This window comes from Barbatula barbatula (assembly GCF_947034865.1).
Source record: "Barbatula barbatula genome assembly, chromosome: 17".
Lineage (NCBI taxonomy): Eukaryota > Metazoa > Chordata > Actinopteri > Cypriniformes > Nemacheilidae > Barbatula > Barbatula barbatula.
In genome coordinates this window covers 10,548,886-10,571,717 of record NC_136780.1, presented here as the reverse complement: position 1 = coordinate 10,571,717, position 22,832 = coordinate 10,548,886, and the positions used below count along the sequence as shown (strand labels likewise).

The 22,832-nt window shown below is 40.5% G+C and overlaps 1 protein-coding gene across 2 annotated transcripts in view; it reads right to left on the bottom strand.

The window, feature by feature from the left end:
• Positions 1-171: 171 nt before the first annotated feature.
• The window catches only part of tafa1a (TAFA chemokine like family member 1a), a 35,850-nt gene continuing 13,189 nt past the window's right edge, over positions 172-22,832 (bottom strand). The window contains exons 3-6 of one of the 2 annotated variants that reach the window (XM_079477512.1): positions 9,942-10,082; positions 3,112-3,236; positions 2,329-2,396; positions 172-2,080 (exon numbers count right to left, since the gene is read on the bottom strand). In XM_079477512.1, coding sequence (XP_079333638.1) covers positions 2,370-2,396; positions 3,112-3,236; positions 9,942-10,082 — 293 coding nt within the window. In that variant the 3' untranslated portion in view covers positions 172-2,080; positions 2,329-2,369. The remainder of the gene's footprint in view (positions 2,081-2,328; positions 2,397-3,111; positions 3,237-9,941; positions 10,083-22,832) is intronic. The other variant, XM_079477513.1, reaches the window with a different exon arrangement.

Genomic DNA, 22,832 nt, shown 5'->3' with positions numbered 1-22,832 from the left:
GACCTTATATTAATTCAGAGCCTGCATGTAATATATGTATTAAATATTTATGTTTACACTGTTCATTTAATATGAACTATAGCCATATACATTTGCCTGAATTGCACTAGGAATTTGCTTGTTTCAGGGTTTCAATAACCAAATTGTGTAAAACAAAAGTCCAATCCAAATGCATAGAAATGTTGCCTTTTATTTACATACATTTTATAATGACATTTATGGATATAAAATTTGATCAGCTCATTTCCAATCCTCATTTACTGTGATTTCACTTTTAAGACTTTGCATTATTTGTAAAACACAAAATAAAAAAGTCAGGTTTGGCAAAGAGCTTCAGTAAAACCTCTGCCTGAGGATAAAATGCTGATATTTGCTGAAGATTTCTGTATGTTCATTTTTCCACTTGGATACCCTGGTGTCAACTATTTAAAATTCTACTAATGCTTCACTGAAGGTGAGGGCTAAAGTTCATCCCCCGCCGTCCCGCGTGAAGGACTGTAAATGTAGTGATCTGTATTCACTCAGCCTGTAGTTAGAGCTCCTCTCTGCATGCTGACAGCAACACTCGAGCTCTTATGATCTTGGCTCCCTGCTTAAAATGCTGGAGCTACATATTCAGAGCGAGCGTGTGCTCTGGCCCTCAGCTGCTCCGAGTGGAGAGGACTATTTCTGAATGTAAACGACAGGTAAATGTCCCAGCGGGTGTCAGAATTTCCACCGAATGTCCTTCAGCGCTATCTGCACGTATCCAGAGATCCAGAGACCAGTATCTCCAGTTTGCACCAGTCCATTCAGAAGACCAGACGTAACAATGTACACAATAGTCCTAATGTACCGTTGTATGTGAATGTTATATTGAACAATGGGAAATGAATATTTAAATGTCATGGTATTTTATAAATGCATGCACCAGCATATTTCAATCAAGCTGCATTAACTTCAGTATTAAATTCACAATGTTTACATATACTGTATATTCAAAGTGATGGTCTATTAGGTTTTCATAAGACGTGTTAATTTTCGTAACACTTCAGTTAAGCCTTGATTGCATCTTTAGCGTTTTAACAAATGTTAAAGGAATAGTTCAGCCAAAAAGAAAATCTGTCATCATTTACTTATCCTCTTGTCCTTTCATACCTGACTGACTTTCTTATGCAGAACACAAAAGAAAGTTAGTAACCAAACATCGCCGGCCCCCATTCACTTCTATTGAATGGACACAAAACCATTCCAAGTGAATGCCGGTTAACAACATTCTTCAAAATATCTTGTGTTGTGTTCTTCAGAAGAAAGAAAGGAATACAGGTTTCAAACGACAGGAAAATGATGACTCAATTTTCATTTTGAGGTAAAGATGGGGGACAGAATATGTAAATAAGCCTCTTTTTCTGCTGTAGAGCATTTTCGAAATCATTGTATTCATAATTTTCAAGCACAAAAATTAAACACACGATTTTGAATGTGTTTTGTTTTTTAAAACATTTCTTCAACCTAATTTTACAGCTTTCCAGCTAATCACGCCAAAGACTCTTGTTGTTTATTATTACATCAGATAATTCATTCTCAATTCTCTCAAGAAAAAAGACGTCTGTGGAAGGACTGGACAGGATCAGTAATCCCAAGGTCGTATTCAGCATTCTGAATAGCTGATGCACAAAGTGTCTTTAGAAGATACGTGTCAAAAGTCCCACTCTTAAAAATCCGCCCGTCCACATAAATAGGAAGTGTAAATGATTACATACAGCGGGACAAGTCGTTTGATTAGTCACTTGTGGAGACTTGAGAACATCCGGGGATCTTACAGAAGATTATTTTAGGATAACTAAAGCTGGCTTTAGTGCACTCCACGCCAAGGGATATGAGACTCACACGGCAAAAACAAAAATTTGACAGTTGTCAAACAAAAACAACACAATGAACCAGCAGTGTTCACCACCGACAGAGATTTTCTCAGAAAGTGTCCTTGTTGCTGAGAATAAGAGACATATGGACGTTTGAGCAGAGAACCTCTTCTTATCAATCCTGACTGTCGCTTTAGTGGGGGGATAATTTCATTTAGCCAGTCATCTTGAATGTTTCCCTGAAAAACAGGAGAGTAAATAAAGGATAGTTGACTAATTATAAAATTGAATACAAAATTTCATGTTTTTATTAGCGCCAATGTATAGAACGAATTTTCTTAATGCATTCTGTAAGAATAACCAAACTGAAACAATGCTGAAATATTTTTCTTGACTTAATGGACTAGAGCCTACGCCTTCTATCTGTCATACAGATGTCTTCATACAATCACACAATGTCAAACCAAGTCACAATAAAACCACAAACCTTTAGTTCTTCCATCATGAGCTTTGCTGTAAAACTGTTTGCTACAAGGAGGGGTATGGATGTGTATTCTGGCAAAAGAAAGAACATTTTGGTTTAAAGTCTTTTGGTATCCGATATAATAAAACATAATGGTTTCCCGGACAGGGATAAACTTAAACCAGGACTAGGCCTTAGCTAAATTAGGACATTTAAGATGTTCTTACAAACTAAAAAAAACACGCCTTACAAAAAAAAACATTAGACTACTTGTGTGCATTTTGAGACAAAATAATGGCACTTACGTATTTTAAGATATGTCACTGCCAACTGTGTTCAGTTTAGACAGCTCTAACATTTGTTTTAGTCTAGGACTAGTCTTAAAGTGATAGTTCACCCAAAAATGAAAATTCTGTCATCATTTACTAACGCTCGCTTTCTTTCTTCCGCAGAACACGAAGATATTTTGAAGAATGTTGTTAACCGGCACCGATTCACTTGCATTGGTTTTGAGTCCGTACCATATGGGGGCCTTCTTCAAAATATCTTCCTTTGTGTTTAGCGGAAGAAAGAAAGTCAAGCAGGTTTGAAATGACAAGTGGGTGAGTAAGTGAGGACAGAATTTTAACTATCACTTTAAGAACTCTCTGGGAAACCACACCTAAAAGAAAATTAAATAAGCCCTTACCTGTAAATGTAAAAAACAACACAGGCATTTATCTCCACAAAAAAGTCACTTACAGTTCACAAACTAGACTAATGTATGTAAGGTAACAAGTTATGCCTTTAAGATGCCCTTCATCTCACCCTGGTGGTTTTGATCTTGTTTCCTGAGTAGCACATCCAGCCGGAGTTGTCTGGTAAAGTCTTGCACTCTTCTCCCTCCAGACATGGCTCCATCTCACACCACCACTTCCCAATCACTATGGAGGCTGTCCAGTAGAACATAATGAGGTTAAAATCACAATGACCATACAGCAGCTGCCTTTAAAATATCTTCCATTCTCCATCTCCCACCCCTCCTTGGACACCTAACAAATAATCGTTTACATGTCTAATGCTGTTGAATAGCCTCAGTGGATGTCTGCGGTCAGCAGCAGCGGAAGCTTTCAGTGAGTGACGCTATAAAAGCTTTATGCTGAAATGAAATCCCATGTCGATTTAATTCATTTAAATCTGTTTCCTCTTGTTGTCGGAGCAAAATATAGCACAATATATTGTGTCTATTCAAAGCATCTAATGAAGGTCAATTTACTGCCATTACAAACGGAAAGTTTTAAGCACAGGCTTCATTTCAATGGCAGACATGATGGGCTTTTTAAAAGCTATCAATTTTTCCCACTTTAAGAACATTTCCAAATGGAGCAAAGGCCATTAAGTGCAAATAGCAAGTGAAGCCACAACGTAATAACTGCATCACTATGATAATGTAAGAATATGATATTGGATACATTAATGCATCAGTGACAGATCTAGTGCAGCCTTTGAATGTCTTTGTAATGTTATCCATCTCCAGACACCAAATGTTTAAGGACAGACAGGGTGCAAGTACAAAATGTGTATCACTTATATGCTATTAATGTAAAAACAATCTGAGTTAAAAAGCTTTATTTGAGAGACGGCGAACTTGCACGAGATATATAGCCGTTTTTGTCTGACAAGCACTTAACAAAGTCCATTATAGTGATCCTGGCACTAAACTTAACTACAAGTCAGACTCATTAATATTGAAAAAGCCCAAAAGCACTTAGCCAATGGTTGTCTTGCTGAAAGTAGGCTGATCAGGAAACTTTATTTTGCTTTAAAATTTGATTTGTCTCTGCGGAACTCTTCCTGCATGGATATTTTACATATTAGTTCATAGACTTCATGTAAATTGTTGATTCTAATGATCACCGAGTAAGGTGCGGAAGAGATTACAGTTATTGTTTTCTTTTGCCAGTTTAGCTTGACTACGGTCACTATAACCAATAAAAGCCATGACAACACAATCTCAAGCAAAACAGTTCACACTACTGAGGTCTTCTACAATCTCATGTCTTTGCAATTTTATGTCATGTACTACTTTGGCGGAAAAGGGGGAACCTAACCTACAGCCCTATATGCCAAAATATTATCATTACTTCTCATTTTGTGTTTGTCTAGTTTTAATGAGCTCCAGTTTCAGACAATGACATCTCAATTTGCCGAGAAATCAGAGAGCAAACCTTTTTTTTTTGCTGCACAATTATAACAAATTAATATGGAATTTCCAACCCTGAAAGCTTTATTTATTTTTCTAATTTCTTTAAATTATGGTTAGCATTTGGTAACAGTAAAACCTTACTTACAAAGTTACGTTAAAGATTTTAGAAACATTAATTTGGGGCCATTTCTAGAACAGAAGGCTGCATCCTCCGGAGGTCGCATTTGTATAGGCTGCATACATAATAAAGAATGTATTATCTCATAATATTAACAATTATACATTTTATCATTTTTCTTAGTTAAGCTGAAATTTTTGTAATACGGTTATGACTTGGGAATGTAATTCTCAGTTAACTTAAATAAACCAGGCTTGATGACATATGCAGTCTGCAAACGGCCTGGGTTTCCATATCTTTACATCTTTTGCATCGCTGTAAAGTTTTTCCGCAATCCTCTGCGTCAATCAAAAGAGGATTTAATTTAACTCGTTCCCAAATGCTGGCTACACAAGCCACAGAAGGTAGGCTAACTGCCTTTTCTTTACATGTTTAAAAGTGGCATTTGGAGAATGATCCAATGGGGTATATATTTTCCGTAGCGGTTATTTCTCCGGCGCATGTAGCGTCGATAGGGTACAACGGCATTATACACTCAGTCGCTTCAAGTTGCATGTTTTAATATGGTCAACCACATGAATAACATTATCCAAACACTTGTCATACATCGACAACCAAAAAGGAGATGTACTTCAGCCTATCCGTATGCTACATCAACAAATATGAAAAAGTGCAAAAAATATTGGTACTTGAGACGTGATCACAGAGGTACACAGCAATGCTCTGCTGTAGTGCTGTTGGTTTGCTGAAATTCGTTTTCTTACTAAACACATCTTTTATCACTTGGTGAAAAATTAGCCGGCTGAGATTTTAATGGAAGTACGTCATCACCCCATTCCAGCGTATTTTGACTAATAAATTATTGACACGAAAATGTCAGACTGCACATTGCTTCAGTTTAACCGGACGTGCGCGCCTGGCCAGAAGTTATACGTACTGTCTACAGAGGAAGGAGAGAAACCTTTTAAGATTGTTTCATCTTAATTAGTTCATCAGAATTCAAAAAGTTTTCTCAACAAAACTTAATATAATGTTCCAAAATTTTCTGTTCGACGTTGTTGTGTTTAGATAATATTCTGGTTGCGTTAAGGTTTTGGACTTTATGCAGTACTGCACATAGGCTAATGGTCGGTGTATGACATCAAAGTACCGCGAGAGCGATTCAAATGCATGGAACTTGGAACACTTTTTGTTTGTGTTTTCCTAGCTCCATCGACTGCCCTCCTTTAGTTTATAAATGATGGACGATGCTATCACAACAAAAGGAACAAAGAACTAGTTCTCAAACATATTTAAATAATAATGTCATTACTTACATCTTTTTATTCATATTCCCTAATTCGTATTCCCTTCTGTCTGTATGATGGTATAATTAAGGTAGGAATCCTAATGAGTTTGAAATGGGGAAGAGGTGAGTTGCCCCTTGGTGTGTCACAGTCAAAGTTAATGTTCCTTGATTATCTTGGGGTGCATTGCGAGTTAGATATTCTCCCAGAAGTGTTAGTTTACAGCGGCTCGTTTGTCATGAGGACAGAGCATTAATAATGAAAGGCCCGGAGGATCTGAGCTTTTCTAGGGCAGGGACACTGCAAGAGCGACCCTGAACGGAGCTTGTTCAAACACACCACATCTTAAAGCAATAGTTTATCCACAAATAAAAATTCAGGCACTGTTTACTCACTCTTATGTTTTTCCAAACCTGTGCGCCGGGATTTGTTCTGTGGGGTTCAAAAGTGTGCAATTTAAAAAGAAATATTACACAGCTCTCGACTTATATTCATATTTTATATTTGCTGTCCAAAATATTTACTTCAGATTCCATGTTTAAAACCTTGTTTTAAAGGGGTCATATGACACGGCTAAAACGAATATTATCGTTTGTTTTAGATGTAATGCTATGTGTATACACGATTTAAGGTTCAAAAACACTGTATGTTTGTATGTGTGGTTATGTTATGGAATGGACAAGGAGAACCCAATTGCAGGCAGCGAAACGGGGATGAAGGGGTTAACAAGGACTTTAATATATATAAACAGAAAACAAAAACCCTCGAGGGGGTAAAAAGACAGTACACAATAACTAAGACTATGAACTGAAAACTAAACTAGAACACAACTTTAAAACACTAAGGCTAAACAAACACTCACAAAGACTAGGATAAACTTAAATACTTCCCTCAGGACAAGGCTTCTAAGACGGGGTAACAAGTACAGGCATACAAGTACAACGAACGACCACAAGACAATAGACAAGAGGGCATTAAATAGGGGAACAAACACAGGATAATTACTAAGGGGCAGGTGAAGGTAATGGAACACTAATGGGAAGGCTAACGAGACAAAAGGCGGGAAACACTGACGAGACACGAGAAAGCACATGGCATGTCAGAATCAAAACAAAGCCATGTCTTTCTCACACAAAACCTAAGGCTATGCCATGACTCCGCTGCAAGACCAAGAATAAACATGACATGATAGCGGAATCATGACATAAGCCCCCCCTTAAATGAACACCTCCAGGTGTTCATCAAGGGGTAGACTGACAAGACAGGGCAGACTGGGACAACGACAAGACAAGGCAAAACATGGAAAACAAGATCAACGGCAGACAAGCATAAAATACAAAGGGGTTGGGGTGACAAAAATAACAAACAAGGGAGGGGGGGGAGGGGGAACAAGAGAGTTCATGGGGGGAACAAAAGAGTCCATGGGAGGAAGTCCAAAGTGTGTGGGACATGGGGGAACAGTCCTTGTCCCTGGCGCTCGGAAGCGCGGAGTCCCAGGGGACTTAGGGGACACCCTGGGGGGCGGCGCTCGAGAGCGCGAAGTCCCAGGGGCTCTAGGAGTCCCCGGCTGAGGGGCAGGAATTGACGCCGGCTGGAAGGCCGGCAGGGCAGGACTTGACGCCGGCTGGAAGGCCGGCAGGGCAGGGCAGGACTTGACGCCGGCTGGAAGGCCGGCAGGAAGGCCGGCAGGGCAGGACTTGACGCCGGCAGGAAGGCCGGCAGGGCAGGACTTGACGCCGGCAGGAAGGCCGGCAGGGCAGGACTTGACGCCGGCAGGAAGGCCGGCAGGGCAGGATTTGACGCCGGCTGGAAGGCCGGCAGGGCAGGACTTGACGCCGGCTGGAAGGCCGGCAGGGCAGGACTTGACGCCGGCTGGAAGGCCGGCAGGAAGGCCGGCAGGGCAGGACTTGACGCCGGCAGGAAGGCCGGCAGGGCAGGACTTGACGCCGGCTGGAAGGCCGGCAGGGCAGGACTTGACCTTGGGGTGGGTGGACTTGGGACCGCCGGACTTGACGGGACCGCCGGACTTGACGGGACCGCCGGACTTGACGGGACCGCCGGACTTGACGGGACCGCCGGACTTGACGGGACCGCCGGACTTGACGGGACCGCCGGACTTGACGGGACCGCCGGACTTGACGGGACCGCCGGACTTGACGGGACCGCCGGACTTGACGGGACCGCCGGACTTGACGGGACCGCCGGACTTGACGGGACCGCCGGACTTGACGGGACCGCCGGACTGGACTGGGCACTGTACACGGGCTGCAGCGCCATCTGGGCTTGCTTCCGTGCCCTCATCTTTTGCCTCTTCCTTCTCAAACGGGCCACCCGTCCGGTGGTTGGCTGAAGGAAGGAGACGAAGGGCAGGTCTGGCTCCGGATTGGAGGCCTCCGAAGAGGACCCCCAGGATTCACGCCTTCCCCGTTTGCCACCCAGGCTGACTACGGGTGGGGAGGCTGAAGGTGGTGGAGCAGAGGGTGTGGGGATGCCCAGAACCCCAACCTGCAGGCCGCGACCCGAGGAGTCAGCGGACATCGTCCCCGAATCTCCCCCTACCCACTCGCCGCGGATGCAGCCAGGCGGAACATGAGCCGCGGAGCTCGAGCCGGGCAGAGCTGAGTCCCCCGGGGCGGCGACAGTCAGGACGCAATCCTCCGGGACGCTAGCCAATGGGGCGGGTAGCCCGACTGGCACTCTGGCCTCGTCCCGGTTGATCACGAACCTGACCATATCGTCGAATCCCAGGGGCTTAAGCATCCTCTTCTCCGATGGCGTGAGACGGTTGGTGAGGCAGCCATCAAAGATCACCTTTAATTCTGCATCACCGAACTCCGTATCCCTCGCCACCGAAGAAAATGCCCTGGCGAACTCCCGCGTCCCATGATCCCCCTGACGGAACCCAAACAGCAAGTGGGCAAGGCGAGATCGCAGGAACGATGCTGAGCTGTCCATGCTGCTGCTGCCTACTGGGTTCAGTTCTGGCTCGTTCGTTCTGTTATGGAATGGACAAGGAGAACCCAATTGCAGGCAGCGAAACGGGGATGAAGGGGTTAACAAGGACTTTAATATATATAAACAGAAAACAAAAACCCTCGAGGGGGTAAAAAGACAGTACACAATAACTAATACTATGAACTGAAAACTAAACTAGAACACAACTTTAAAACACTAAGGCTAAACAAACACTCACAAAGACTAGGATAAACTTAAATACTTCCCTCAGGACAAGGCTTCTAAGACAGGGTAACAAGTACAGGCATACAAGTACAACGAACGACCACAAGACAATAGACAAGAGGGCATTAAATAGGGGAACAAACACAGGATAATTACTAAGGGGCAGGTGAAGGTAATGGAACACTAATGGGAAGGCTAACGAGACAAAAGGCGGGAAACACTGACGAGACACGAGAAAGCACATGGCATGTCAGAATCAAAACAAAGCCATGTCTTTCTCACACAAAACCTAAGGCTATGCCATGACTCCGCTGCAAGACCAAGAATAAACATGACATGATAGCGGAATCATGACAGGTTAGGTGTTTCAGGCAGGTCTGGGTGAGCATTCGCTTTTAGATAGAATGCGTCTTTTGTTTCCGACACTTTAATTTTTGCAATTTTACGCTTCTAATACATGCATGCAACTTATAACACACCAAAGACACATAAAAACACGTATTCACGCCATAAAACCCCTTTAAAAACATTCCAAACACATTGTCGAGCTGAACCTGCTGACAAAATCCATATGAGACTTATTTTTGGAAGAGCAATTCCTTTGTAAAGGAGCCCTGTATATTTAGGCAACTTTCCACAACTGCAAGCACATGGCACCCAAACACGGCTGCATTGTTCCAGCCAGTTCAAATGATGCACAGCTGCTTTGAGCTCGTACAAAAGCAGTCGAGCATCTGCCAAGAGCCTGTTTACATATCACACACGAATGTAAAGTCAGCAACATACTTAATAAAGCACACAACAAGCATACTTATTTTAAGATCTTTTCCATGGTTATCAGACCACAGTGTCACTTCTCTTCACCTACCGTCAACGCAGGAGGGTTTATTCCTGGTGGTTCCTGCCACTTTCCCTGGTAAACAGGAGCACTTCACCGTCTGAGATCTCTCCTCAATCTTGTTTTTGTTACAGCATCTGTGCGCGGCAATCACCTCGCATGTCCCTCCTTCTGCCAAAAGATAAACACATCAGTAACCATACGAACCCCCGTCTCGCCATTTGAATCTACATTTACAATCATTATCTCTTGCATGCCATCCTTTATTGTCCCCTTATATTGCCACATAACTCAGCTTGCATTTTAATGCAGACACTCCTTACGTGTGATGGAGTAGAATTGTTTTATTATTTTTACCTTGACTTTCTATATTGTCTTTTTTCTGTACTGTCAGTACAGTATGTGGTTTGGCAATATTGCATGTTACAGTCATAAGGCTTTGTTGAGTCTGACTCTCACAGAAGGGAAGTGACTCCTATAGGAACTAGAATAAAGGGGAAGGTGAGAGGTTTGGGTGACTGCTGTTTAAAGGGCCTGTGGGTTTTTATACTGAGAAAGCGAGTTATTACCAAACTCTCTGCTAATTCAGCTGTAAGAGCCAAAGGCACAAAGATAGAGAGAAAATCTTCTGTTACTACTTTCTTTACTGGAGACAACCTAACATATTGGAAACCAGAGACAGTACATCCCTTTACTGCACCCAGAGAGGCCAATTCTGAATCTCAACAATAAATATCTAGACAGAGGAATATTTTTAGCCTAAGAATGTCACTTACATTTTTTATACGGTATATGTGGTAATGAAAATATGTGCCCTTATATTTTATTATGTGGAAATTGCTTTATAATGGTTATGCTCAATCATACTTAATAGGGCCCAATAAATAATGCACAAAGAAACACACATAAATGTGTAATGTCTGTTTTTTTCATGGAAACGTATATACATTTTGGTGTGTAGAAAAACAATATGCACACACTGGGACATACAGTACTAACAGGAAGTGGAAGTGGCTGTTGTTGCCTAGACAACATTATAGCTAGGGCTGGGTATTGATGCTAATGTTCCGATGTGACTATTTTGTATATTAAACTTTAAACACACTTGGGTAAATTGACACAGAACAGGTTATTTTACATTTGAGATACAGTATAAAAAACTGAATTTCACAAAATTAGCTGGAAAGAGGGCTGCCTATGAACCACTGCCTTTTATGTGAAGATGATAATTCAAATTAAATTCGGTAAAATCCGAATCCGCCATGTTAATTAAAGGAATTGTGCACTATCAACATACATTTTCATGATAATTTACTCACCCCAAGATGTTTATGCATTTTTTTCTAGGTATTTGATGAAAGCATTCCAGAATTATTCTTCATATAGTGGACTTCAATGGACTCCAAACGGTTGAAGGTAAAAATCAAATCACTTTCTAAAAATAAAATTAAATGTATTTGCTTCATAAACACAAATGCTCGCCTTGCTCTGTTTTGCAGAGCGCTCACAACTTCACGTAATATGTAGTTATGTTGAAAAGGTCATACTTGACGTATGGCGGAAGTACAGAGTCTGTGTTTACAAGTTGAACGTGCAAATACTAAGTCAAATGTCGTTTACAAAAAAAGGGAGTTTAACGGTAACAACGATGTCGGATGATTTTGAACTTGGAGGAGAAGATGAGATGGATTTTTTCACCATGCCCTACCAACGTCAAGCTTGACCTTTTCAACGTAATTACGTATTATGTGAAGTTGTGAACGCGCTTTCCCGAACAGAGCAAGGCAAGCATTTGTGTTTAAAAAGCATATTCTTTTTTTGTTTTTTTAAGAAAATGACCGAATGTTCGCTAGAAAAGACCCTTATTCATCGTCTGGTATCGTGTAAAGCACTTTGAAGCTGCACTAAAACTTTAACTTTGACCTTCAACCATTTGGAGTCCATTGAAGTCCACTTAATGGAGAATAAACTTGGAATGTTTTCATCTAAAACATTAATTTCTTTTCGACCAGAGAAAAAAAAACATGAACATCTTGGATGACAACGGGGTGAAAAATTTTTCATGAAAATGTATGTTGAAAGTGAACAATTGCTTTAAGCAATGAATGAACAAAATGCTCCATTTTGTTACATCCAACCGTTGTAAAGTGAGATGTAACATCTAGTGGATAGTAGTAGCAATATAATTCACGTTTAGGAATGTTCAGTGCTTGCGGAAATATGAAAGAAAAAAATGTATTCTGAGTTTGAGAATCGATGTAATCTGTGACTTGTTTCGGAAGGCTGCGTCCTCCAGATGTATCAGTTGAAATGTCTTGTTTCATAAAAGCAGGTAGGACACTCCGTAGGCACCCTTCTAATGCAACCAACTTTCACGAGAATTTGCGGGACACGCAAGGTGTATCCTTAGTTGCTAGAGATAACCCACAAATCTTTGTGTCAGCCAACGTCTGTTAAATAAACATGTGTTGAAAAAACGACAGCAGCTGCACATTCAATCAAATATGTGGTGTTTAAACGTGAACCGTTTACAATTTGTGTCAAGTTTTTTAAATCTTAGCAAACATATGTAGTAAATAAGGTTACAAGTGTTTAGTGATTTTTAAATATTTAAAACAGTAAGGCAAGAAATGGTACATTTGTTTGACTCTTTTGGCATAGTTTAGGGTAGAAGATAACCAACTTATTACCTCTTAAAATCACATAGAAATCATTTTAATTAATTTAACAGGTGTGCGACATGGTACTTCCTGTTTCAATATCTGCCAGTATGTCCTACGAAGGATTGTTTAATTCTAAGTTGAGAATCCCACACTCGGGGAGAGAGACGGACTGACTACAGGCTCTACATTGGTGGACTCTAGTGCCTTGGAAAGCTCTTCAAGGACTTTGTGTTATAATTGACTGCTCTCAGCATGCTGAAGGAACAGCTACCTGTGTTTTGTGTTTATCAGATTTTCTACCACTGTTGTGAATTAAAAATTAAAGCCTGTGTCAGTCCAGCCAACCTCGTCCTTTTCCTTCCTGACTACTGAGATCGTTACACAATCTTCAGGTCTTGTGTCCTTGTGTTCTCACGCTACGTCATCAATAACCGTCAAAGTCCTTTTCCGATTATCAAGAACATTCAGGTTTCAGCAGTTATGAGAAAACTTGAACTGTAAAACTGCATGTATGCATATGACACTGATGCAATTTTATGAAAAAAAGAAATGTAAAATATTGTTTATTGTATATTTGTTGTTGAATGAAGATGAAATCTTTCAATAAATACATTTGAAATGTAATGACTTGACTGTTGCGTTGATCATGACTATGCAATAAATATATATGTTGGGTTATATTGGGTTATTTTAGTTTAAAACTATGTTTAATATTAATAAATTAATATTAAATATCAACTAATATAATAATGTATATTAATTAAAATCAATAAATGTAAATTTACAATACAAATAAACACTTAAAATAAACTTAGATTTTCCCTCTAACATATCACTCAAGAGATACAGTACATGGGGAGTGGCTTCACTGCGTCAGATATACGTCACTTTTCTCAGAGCTGATTGGTCCAGTTTTGGCTTGCGATCTCTAACCCAGAATAAGACCTGCTCCGGAGCAGGTTAGCCGTGTGCCCTAAGTTACCATGGTGATGAAACACACTCAAAACTAGTTTGCTGCCTTTTCTTTCACTAAGCGGACAAAAAAAGAAATTAACAAACAGCATCCTATGTTTTCTCCATCATGTTTGTTTGTGATAACTCAATTGCGATCCAGCTTCTCTCCTGTCTGATTATACTTCCTTCTTCTAACTTGAATAGGCTGTTTTGCATTGAAGTGTGGTCCAGAGAGGTGTTTTTACAGCTACCTCCACTGGGCATGTCCACTTCAATACCGCATAATTTTTGTTATGCTTAAAACAGTTGATTCATATTATTTAATTATTGTAAGGTTAGGTTTAGGGTTGGGGTAGGTGTAGGCGTTAGCTAATGTAATTTATTGTAATTTTGCACCACTTCCGGCCGTAGCTGTATCCCTTCTAGCAACAACCGTGCTACTGGCCTGACAGAGGAGACGCAACTTGATTTTGGCCTCGCAGCAGCCTGAGGCTACTGGCTAGGCCCTGCTTGATGAAAGCCGGCTAATGACTTCTATCTACTGTATGGACACAAAATCACTGAGACAATTCTCAAAATATCTTACTTTGTGTTCCAGTAAAGAAAAAGTAATATACATGTTTTAAACTTTACAAGGGTGAATGTTTATGATGTTTAATGATGACAGCATCTCTTAGTGTAAAATGGACAGTAGGAAAAAGGACCCGTATCAAAACAAATAGATCGCATATCATAGTGAAGTGCAGTGCAGGAACCAATAATATTCCACTGAGGATGGTGTGGATTGTTAGGGAGGCCTTGTTTGTGTTTCTGCAATTATGAAAAATACTCTCTGCCCCGGTAGGGATTCAGTCAGAATGTGGAGGGGTTTGTTCTCTTTAATGTGCAGTCTTAATTACATAAGACAGACCCAGTTTCCACTTTGATCTATCAAGAGAGAAAAAAGTTGCTTTAGCTCCTGACAAAAATATCCTCAATCCTCAGTGAGCGTAAACAGAGCAGTGTGCCTCTCATTTGGGGACTTGAAGAGCGAGGGGAGAGGAAAGATAAAAAAATGTTAAATGCACTTTGAAAAATCAATAAAAATGTAAATAGGTTCTTTATCCCCAGCTTGCTTAAGCTCTCATTACCTCGAAATTGAAGTTAGTAAAAACAGGAGGGGAGCAGAAACAGAGCGCTGCCTGTCGACCGGTTTATCGGCTTATCTGAATCTTTTAGGACAGTTCTGAATATTTAAGCAGGTGATGGTGGACAGCTCGGATACATGTGGACTTTTGATTGCTTTTTGTATTCTGTCACTTCGCGGAGCTCACTAGAAATTGATTGCTGAACCTCAGGGGATAAACGTTATCTCATAGAGGTCTCAGGGTGGCTTCTGCCTACTCAACATATTACAGAGGGTCAGAGCGCTGTTAGACATGTGGTTCAGCGCTGGCAGGCTGCTGTCATTTACTGTATCTCAATGTGAAAGTGATGTGCTAAGTTAACTCATGACAGCATGAAATGGGGTTTCCAGCGAAACATTTTCTACTTTGCTTTTTTTAATTAAAATGTATTGTATCTGTTTTTTTGGGGTGGGACTCCGTAATTTATGTAGTATTTGTTAAGACAACTTTTTTTCTTAAATGGGCAGCATGCATTGCATAAATAAGCTCAGTGGTAAGAGCATTGCGTTAACAACGCAAGGTTGTGGGTTCGATCCCAGGGGATTGCAGATACCTATGTAAAATGTATAGGATAATACAATGTAAGTCGCTTTGGCCAATTGCCTAAATGTAAATGTAAAGGGATACTTCACCCAAACATGAAAATTCTGCCAGTGTTTATTTATCTTCATGTGGTTCAAAACTAAAGATGCACAAATTTGTCCACTGATACCGACAACCGATTATTTAGAGTGATATCTGCCGAAACCGATTCTGAAGTTTAACTTTCTAAATGTTATCAATTCATATTTTGACTAGTAATATTGAACATCAAACTTGTGATGTTTTTAACACAAATTCATTGCTATTTTTCAGTAAATACAAAATAAGATATTTTAAGTACTATCCCTTTAATCCGGCATGATTTAGATTTTTTCCAAAGCACATCTTGTGTTCCTGAAAGGATAGAAAATTTAAAAAATAAGTTTTATCGTGGTCTTAGACTTTGAGGGGGTACTCTCATTAGGCAATCTGAACTGTGCCCGAGCACGTATGAAAACCCCAAAGCCTGGTTCATTTGACTTGTCTGATCGCTCCGTATCGCCCCGGGCACGGTTTGTTTAGCCGTCCCTGGCTCGCTTGGAAGAGGTGGGCCAGAGCACAGTGCGGTTGTGCTCGAGTGTGGTACACATGTAGTGTGAGCGCAAATCACGTCGGAGCGCATAACTGAAAGCAAAATTCCTCCCAGAGATTCAACTGTAACCGTAAAAAAGCAGACAGAACTACTCCAGGTTTGTCAAACATAATGCAACGTGTGTAAAGATGTATAATGAAAATAATGTATGCGCTCGTGCTATACCGTGCTTAATGTAATTACGCCCTTAGATTCCATTGTAGCAGGTACTGTACAGTGTACACATACTGTAGCAATCTCTTATTCTCCTATTTACCACTATGTAATTTTGGGCATTTTTGGTTCTTGTTTTGCTTCCTTTCAAGAAATTTATATCTGAAATAAGATCCGGCACTTTGCTGCTGTACTTTTCACCAGCCTTTACTGAACCAGCTGAAAAACAATGTGCATAAAAGTTTATGAAATATTAATGATTAGCAAACCTTGTGTCGTAAATTTTATACCTTTCAGACGCCCGAGTTTCATCTTTTAGTAGACATAACATACACCACAGATTGATCTAATAAATGCACTGATAGCTGCTGTGGTAGGGAATCCTGCATCATACTGCTTACTACAAGGGCTATTTCAGGCACTTATTCAGTTTAATGGATATGAGACCAGGCCATCAGGGACCAATAAAGGCTCATTTTCCTGTAGCAGCCAGTGTGTGGAGAGAGTAAAATAGACAGTGTAAAACACACACAAGCCATTGCTTTGAGTCTTCTACTGTCTAATTAGCCAAGTGGAATGTGTGTGTCAGTCTGTGTGTCTGGAGGAAGCGCTGTACATGCATTCGGCCTCAATTGTTCCATTCATTCACAGCCATCTGCATGCACGTTTATCTGACAGGACGGTTATATCACAAGCTATCAACAGCAAACAAACATGCTCTCAGAGGACAAACAGACAACGACAGACGAGCACAATACGGCTCCGCCTGTGAGCACATGAGCTTGGACACGGAAGATTTCATTCACATGCACCGGGATAAAAAGCTGCAGGGAGAAGGACTGGTTTGGATGAGGACAGAAATACAGAACATTCAAAATGAGTGCAACTAAACAAAATTCTGACCAGGTTCAGGTAGTTTTGCACCATGTTATGGTTTTAGTGAAATGCATCTCAACCGTTTTGACTGGGTATTTTCGATTGTAAGAACATATTAATTGTTATGTATTTTTGAAGAAGGGATAGGTTAGGAGAGGGAATGCGAAAGCAAGCAGGATAGTAGGCCTACTAGATTAAAACTCAAGTCACCTATGAGAACACAAATACAATGTACGATAACCTTTAGCTCATGGGCTCCAATACAATACACAGTTTTATTTATTTTTGTAGCTGCAAAAGCAGAGCGCCTTTAGTCTTTACAGGGCTCTGTTTATCTGCATCTTAAGGATTTTTCGGTCACACTTCAGTATAGGGGGCAATTCTCGCTATTAACAAACCATTAACTATGACTTTTTCCCCGATAAACTCTTCATTTGTTGCTTATTAATAGTTAGAAAGGTAGTCATTAGGTTTAGGTATTTGGTAGGATTAGGGATGGAGTTTGGTCATGCAGAAGTACTAATAAACAGCCAATATGCCAATAATAGGCATGATAATTACAACTAGTTAATAGTGAGAAGTTCCCCCCATACTGAAGTGTTACCGATTTGTCTTGTTAAAGTCCATGACAGGGACATCTACCAAACCCACTACTCACAGACCTGCAAGAATGTGACTCGCAGGCACAATGAATGCCGCCGGCTCTCACTCCTTTTCATTTACTTAAATGTTTTCTGTCACTATGTTTTTTCCCCAGTAAGCCTATCAGCCTAAACCAAGTGTGTCTAAATTAAGGGTTTTAAAGCTCAAAACCAGAAGCCTGAATTTATTTAGGTTTTGTTCAGGTGACCTTGATAGAATGCAGGCACAGACTCTGACAGTGCTGTCAACAGTAGTTGATGAGAGCGCAGACTGATCACACACACACACCACAAACTTCACTGCTGCTACACACAGGCCGGTGGGGTTTACTCATTTGGGGTGTTATTCCATGGAATGCTGTCACTCTTCTGGGAAAAGCTGAAATTGGTGAGTACGATTTCACTGATAAATTGCTTTATCCTTGCGACCCTCAAAGCAAATTTGTTGCTGATAGAAAAACATTTTTTTTCATTTATTTATGCCCAGTGGAATAAAGGCTAGGTTTTATTCTTGGTGCTAAGTAAAAATGGCTACCGATAAAGCAAAATTGCAACCAATGACCCCCCATTCAAGCACCATGGTGGCTGACACATGACTAAGATGTTGTCACATTTTCACTCCTTTGCAGAAAGAGATAAAGAATTTACAAAACACGCTCTGTAAAGTTGTTTGTCCATTTAGGGCTAATGTAGAAACAACGTGGAGAATTCTATGTAAGGGGAGCTGCGGTGTATGTAGATAGAAATAGCAAATTTTAAGATAATAAAAACATAACACTTCATAATGCATTTTATATTGCATTTCTGTCAAAGGATTGGACCTTTAATACAATTATAATAAATTATACTAATACAAAAATACAAATCATTCCACAGTTATACAGCTGAATGGAGGTATTTCCTGTACGAAGACGAATAATCTTTCAAATCTCAGAGCTCCTACAGGGTGTTACACCTTGCTTTATATTATCTCCATTTTCCTTTTTGTTTTTTTGAGTTTGTGTGAGCCTTAAGCATGATTATGCTTCACAGCCTGCTCTTGCTTTTATAGTGCTTTGTATTAAGTCCTGAAAGTTTGAATCTGATCCGACTACAGAATCCTCTGAAGTGAAAAGAGGAAAGAACTAGTGTGGATAGACAAAAGATATGTGTAGGTCTGTCCAATATCATTCTGGTTCTGGATAACCGCCCATCGTCGCAAGTGTCTTGCCGAACTGGAAGAGCGTCAGGCTTGGACTGACGAGTTCTGGTGCCCTCGGGATCTTAGGTCGTGGCTGCAGTTGTCATCAAGTGGACTGGTCAGATATTGTGTCAATGTCTGATACTTAGTTTTAAGAAATATTGCATAAAAGCATTATAATGCGTTTGAAATATGTTTTAAATAAAAAGATAGCTGTCATCTCATTTAGCCAATTCATACTGTAGGAATGCTAATGTTCATGCCGCGATTCTGTGCTGTTAATGCGTGAAAGTTTGAGTGATAGAAATACTTATTATAGACTCTCTTTTTAGTATATTCTAAGTGAAGTGCACATTTGACTTGCACTAGCTGAGAATTCCTTTAAAAAACGTTTAAATGTTCTATTTTTCTCTAAGTCTCTCGCTCTCTCTCTCTTTCTGCTGCTGGCATGATGTCAGTCTGATGGAGTCATGCTGTTCAGAGCTTTGCGATGAGGCTGATTCACAATGAGAGATTTCACATGAAGGGCAAACAGAGCGAGACACCCGAGTGCACACCCTTTAAAATGCAAGGCTCGGTGGCCCTAAATGAGGCACTTGGATGTGCGTTTATGACGTCTAAATAACAAATTCAGATAAGAGAGAATGTATTCTGAAGGCTGTACTTTGAACTAATGTGTTCTTCAGCAAACAAATCCAAGATGTGTTCTGCTCAGGCATCTGCTGGCTTGCCCTGAACTCTGGCCTGTTTGTAGATCACTGCTGATGCAGAGAGGGGTCGTTCAATGACCCGTTCACCAAGAAACAAAACATTTCAGTTCTTGGCTTGGCAGCAGCTAATGCATTTTTTACATCTTTGTGAGTGCCTTATGGAAGAATATGTGATATATAGTTGATATTTTTCACCCATCCCGGTAGCCACCGGGCACGGCGTTTCGTGCATCTCACCGGTAAAATTATGCAAAACTTCGGGCACTGATACGACGCCAAACCATTTATTATCTCTGTCGCGGATGCGTTTTTCTGAAACGATGCCCTTTCAAATAGCGAATAGACATTTTAACAACACATGTATTTTACACATGGGTGAAGCAAATATCAATAGCGCCGCTACAAGCGCGAGTCACGGAAGACAAATGAAAGCCGGTGGTTTATAAAACTACACATGCCTCCGAGCAGCACTATCCAAGCGCAGAGTGAAAAACAGCCTGCCAAGGGAGGCCTGCATAGAAGTGCCGATGTTTTATTAAAATGCCAAGCAACTACAAAAGGGAAGAGCTGGTGTTGTTTTTAGATGAATAAGAATGGCATGAAAGAGAGTAAAGTGAGAAAGGAGAAGGAGAGGAGAAGAAAGGATACAGGGAGAGAGAGAGAATTTCTCCACATCAGTATGCGTTTCCACAAAGGCCGTCAGTGTGCTGTCACATTCAGAGAGGGGCTGAAGCGTCAGAAAGGGAAACTGATCTGGGGCATGAAATCATATTCTGACTCCGCTAAAGGACCTCATGACAACCAGGCCGTCCGAGAAATTATGCGGGTGCTCAGTTTGTGCACAAGATGCAACAGCACCCAGCCCGCGTGCAACCACCACTGTAAGCCAAGGACACAAAGGAAAGCTACAATTAACGGTGCTTGCAGTCAGTTTTTGTTCTTGTTGTGCTTGCTGTTATGATTTGGGATGTTATACTTACACAGTATACAGTAACAGTGGGTTATTTTGGATATACTCTGGAAAAAGTGGATTAGTTAGGATACACTGAAGAAATAATTCAACTTAAAAACTATAGTTCAAAAGCTGCCTTCAATGTTTGGTAGGCTTAACAAGTCACTTGAATTTCATCAAATTAAACTGACTCATGAAATGAAGCTGAAATTGGTTAAACTAGATTTTTTAGGTTTTTTGGTTTTTTTAGGTAGATTTTTCTAGCACAATCTTTAAATCAGTTTTCATTTTGAATCAAGTGACTTGTAAAGTCAATTTGATTTAACTTAAAAAATGTAAGCAGCTTTTGAACTAAAGTATTGTGATGTGCCTTTTCTCGGACACGTCCCGGTCAGGATTTACTTGCGTAAACATCTTAGTCGAATCATACCACAAACTGACGTATATTTGGGGGCGTGGTTACACAAGGCATTTCAGGCAGGTCTAGGTGAGCATTCACTTATAGATAGAATGCATGTTTTGTTCCGACACTTATTATATATTTTGTGCAATTTTATGTGTCTAATACATGCATGGGCAACTTATAACACACCAAAGACACAGAAAAACACTTATTCGCACCATATGACCCCTAATGTTAATTTTATATTAAAGTTTTTTTTAGCTGACATGTGAGAACACCTGAAATCCTGGCCAGCACGTGTCCAAGAAAAATGGCACGTATGATCTCCCTAGTTAACTTGATATAGGTACAATGCTTTACAGTGTATTATTTGATCTATGTCATGTGATCATGAGTCAGGGTTTGGCTAGTCTCAGCCTTAAATGTCTTGGACCATTGCCTGAATGTCTGATACATACGGTAAACTTTTCAAGAGGTTTGTTGGGGACATGCCCCAAGCATGATGTGGTACAAAGTGAAAAGTGATTGGTTGCTTGCTTCTACCTGGAAGTCATATGGCCCAGCTCTTGAATGGGTGTTTGCCATTATTAGGTTCTGGCCATGCATGACTAGGGTTATGCTGATTAGCTTTGCTGGTTAGCTGGTAGATACTGTAACTTCACTTCTCCATTGACAGCCATTCAAAAGCGCCTTTTTCTGATTAAATAATTTTAACAAGAAACATAGGGTGCTGTTCAAAAGTCTGAATCCTCATTTAATTAAAAAAATATTTTAGAATTTTGGAATATGCTCAATAGAAAGGTAAGGCATGAGAAATGTTTTATATTCAACACTATTACTGAGTCACTAATTGAATAAGAGATGAATGGGAGTGCTTATTGAATAGCTCTCAGCCTTTATAGACCTTCATGGTCAGTCCCTGTGAGCCGACTGAGTCCATGTTGAACAAAACAGTTTTTTCAGACAATCTGAAATCTTCATCTGATGTGAGTGTAACTCATTTAATATATACTTCAAAAACTGACTTTAAAGTGTTTTGTGTATAAAACTTTTAAATGGGTGAAAGTTTTGTGAAAAATCCTTTTAGAAGAGAGTAGGACAAGAACACATTAATGTATTTTGTCGGTCAGAATTTTGAAAGCCTTTCCCCCGTGTCGTTTTCTAAATTACTCCTTTCTGCCTTCTTTCAGTTTAGGGGCTGATCAGAGTTCATCTCATTTCCACAAGTGTGTACTGCATATTCTTGTTCCTCAGCCCTGATTCCTCTTCACGCAGTTGTCTCGCATTCATAAATGCTTGAGCGTCAACATAACACAGAGAGAACGAGAGAGAGAGAGCTTTGTGGCCTTAGCAATTTTCCCCTTTAATGTGGTGCAGAAGTGTTTCAGATAAACACAATTATGCGATGAGATGATCTGCCCACATGCATGAATAACCAGGAGATGAGAGCTGAACCCGTAAAACCAAATTAAGTCTCTTGGTTGTGTTGTCCTGGGTGCATTCAAGCACATAAGTATTATCTACTCTTCCTCTAAAAATACACACCCATTGAACCCTGTTGAATATCTGTCTTTATGGACGAAGCTATTTGTTTTCAGCATTGCCGCGTCGAACAAAGCGTCCCACGTGTGACGGTGTGAACTGTCCAAGGTTGATGCCATCCAGCGCGCCCCTTCTCCTTTCAACCATTCACACCCCAGACAACCTCAACGTGATCCTTTCATACTATAAAAGCGGATGAGCTTAGACTGCGCTGATGGTCTCTGGAGCAGAGCGGGTGCCGACACAAAACTGCGGATTGCGTTCCTCATTATCGCGCTAATTTATGGAGTTGCCCTCCTTTTGGATTTAATTTAAGCTCAGGATGGCTTTTATATTCTTTGGAAATAATAAGGTAATTATAGATATCAAATAATGGTAATTAATTTTGCGACGTGTCCCTGGAGAAATCGTATTGAAAGAATGTGGATTCAGGAAAAATGCGTCTCGGAATGGGTTGGTTTAATGCTATTATGCTATGTTTTGGATTTCCCAGTGGACTCGGTTGGG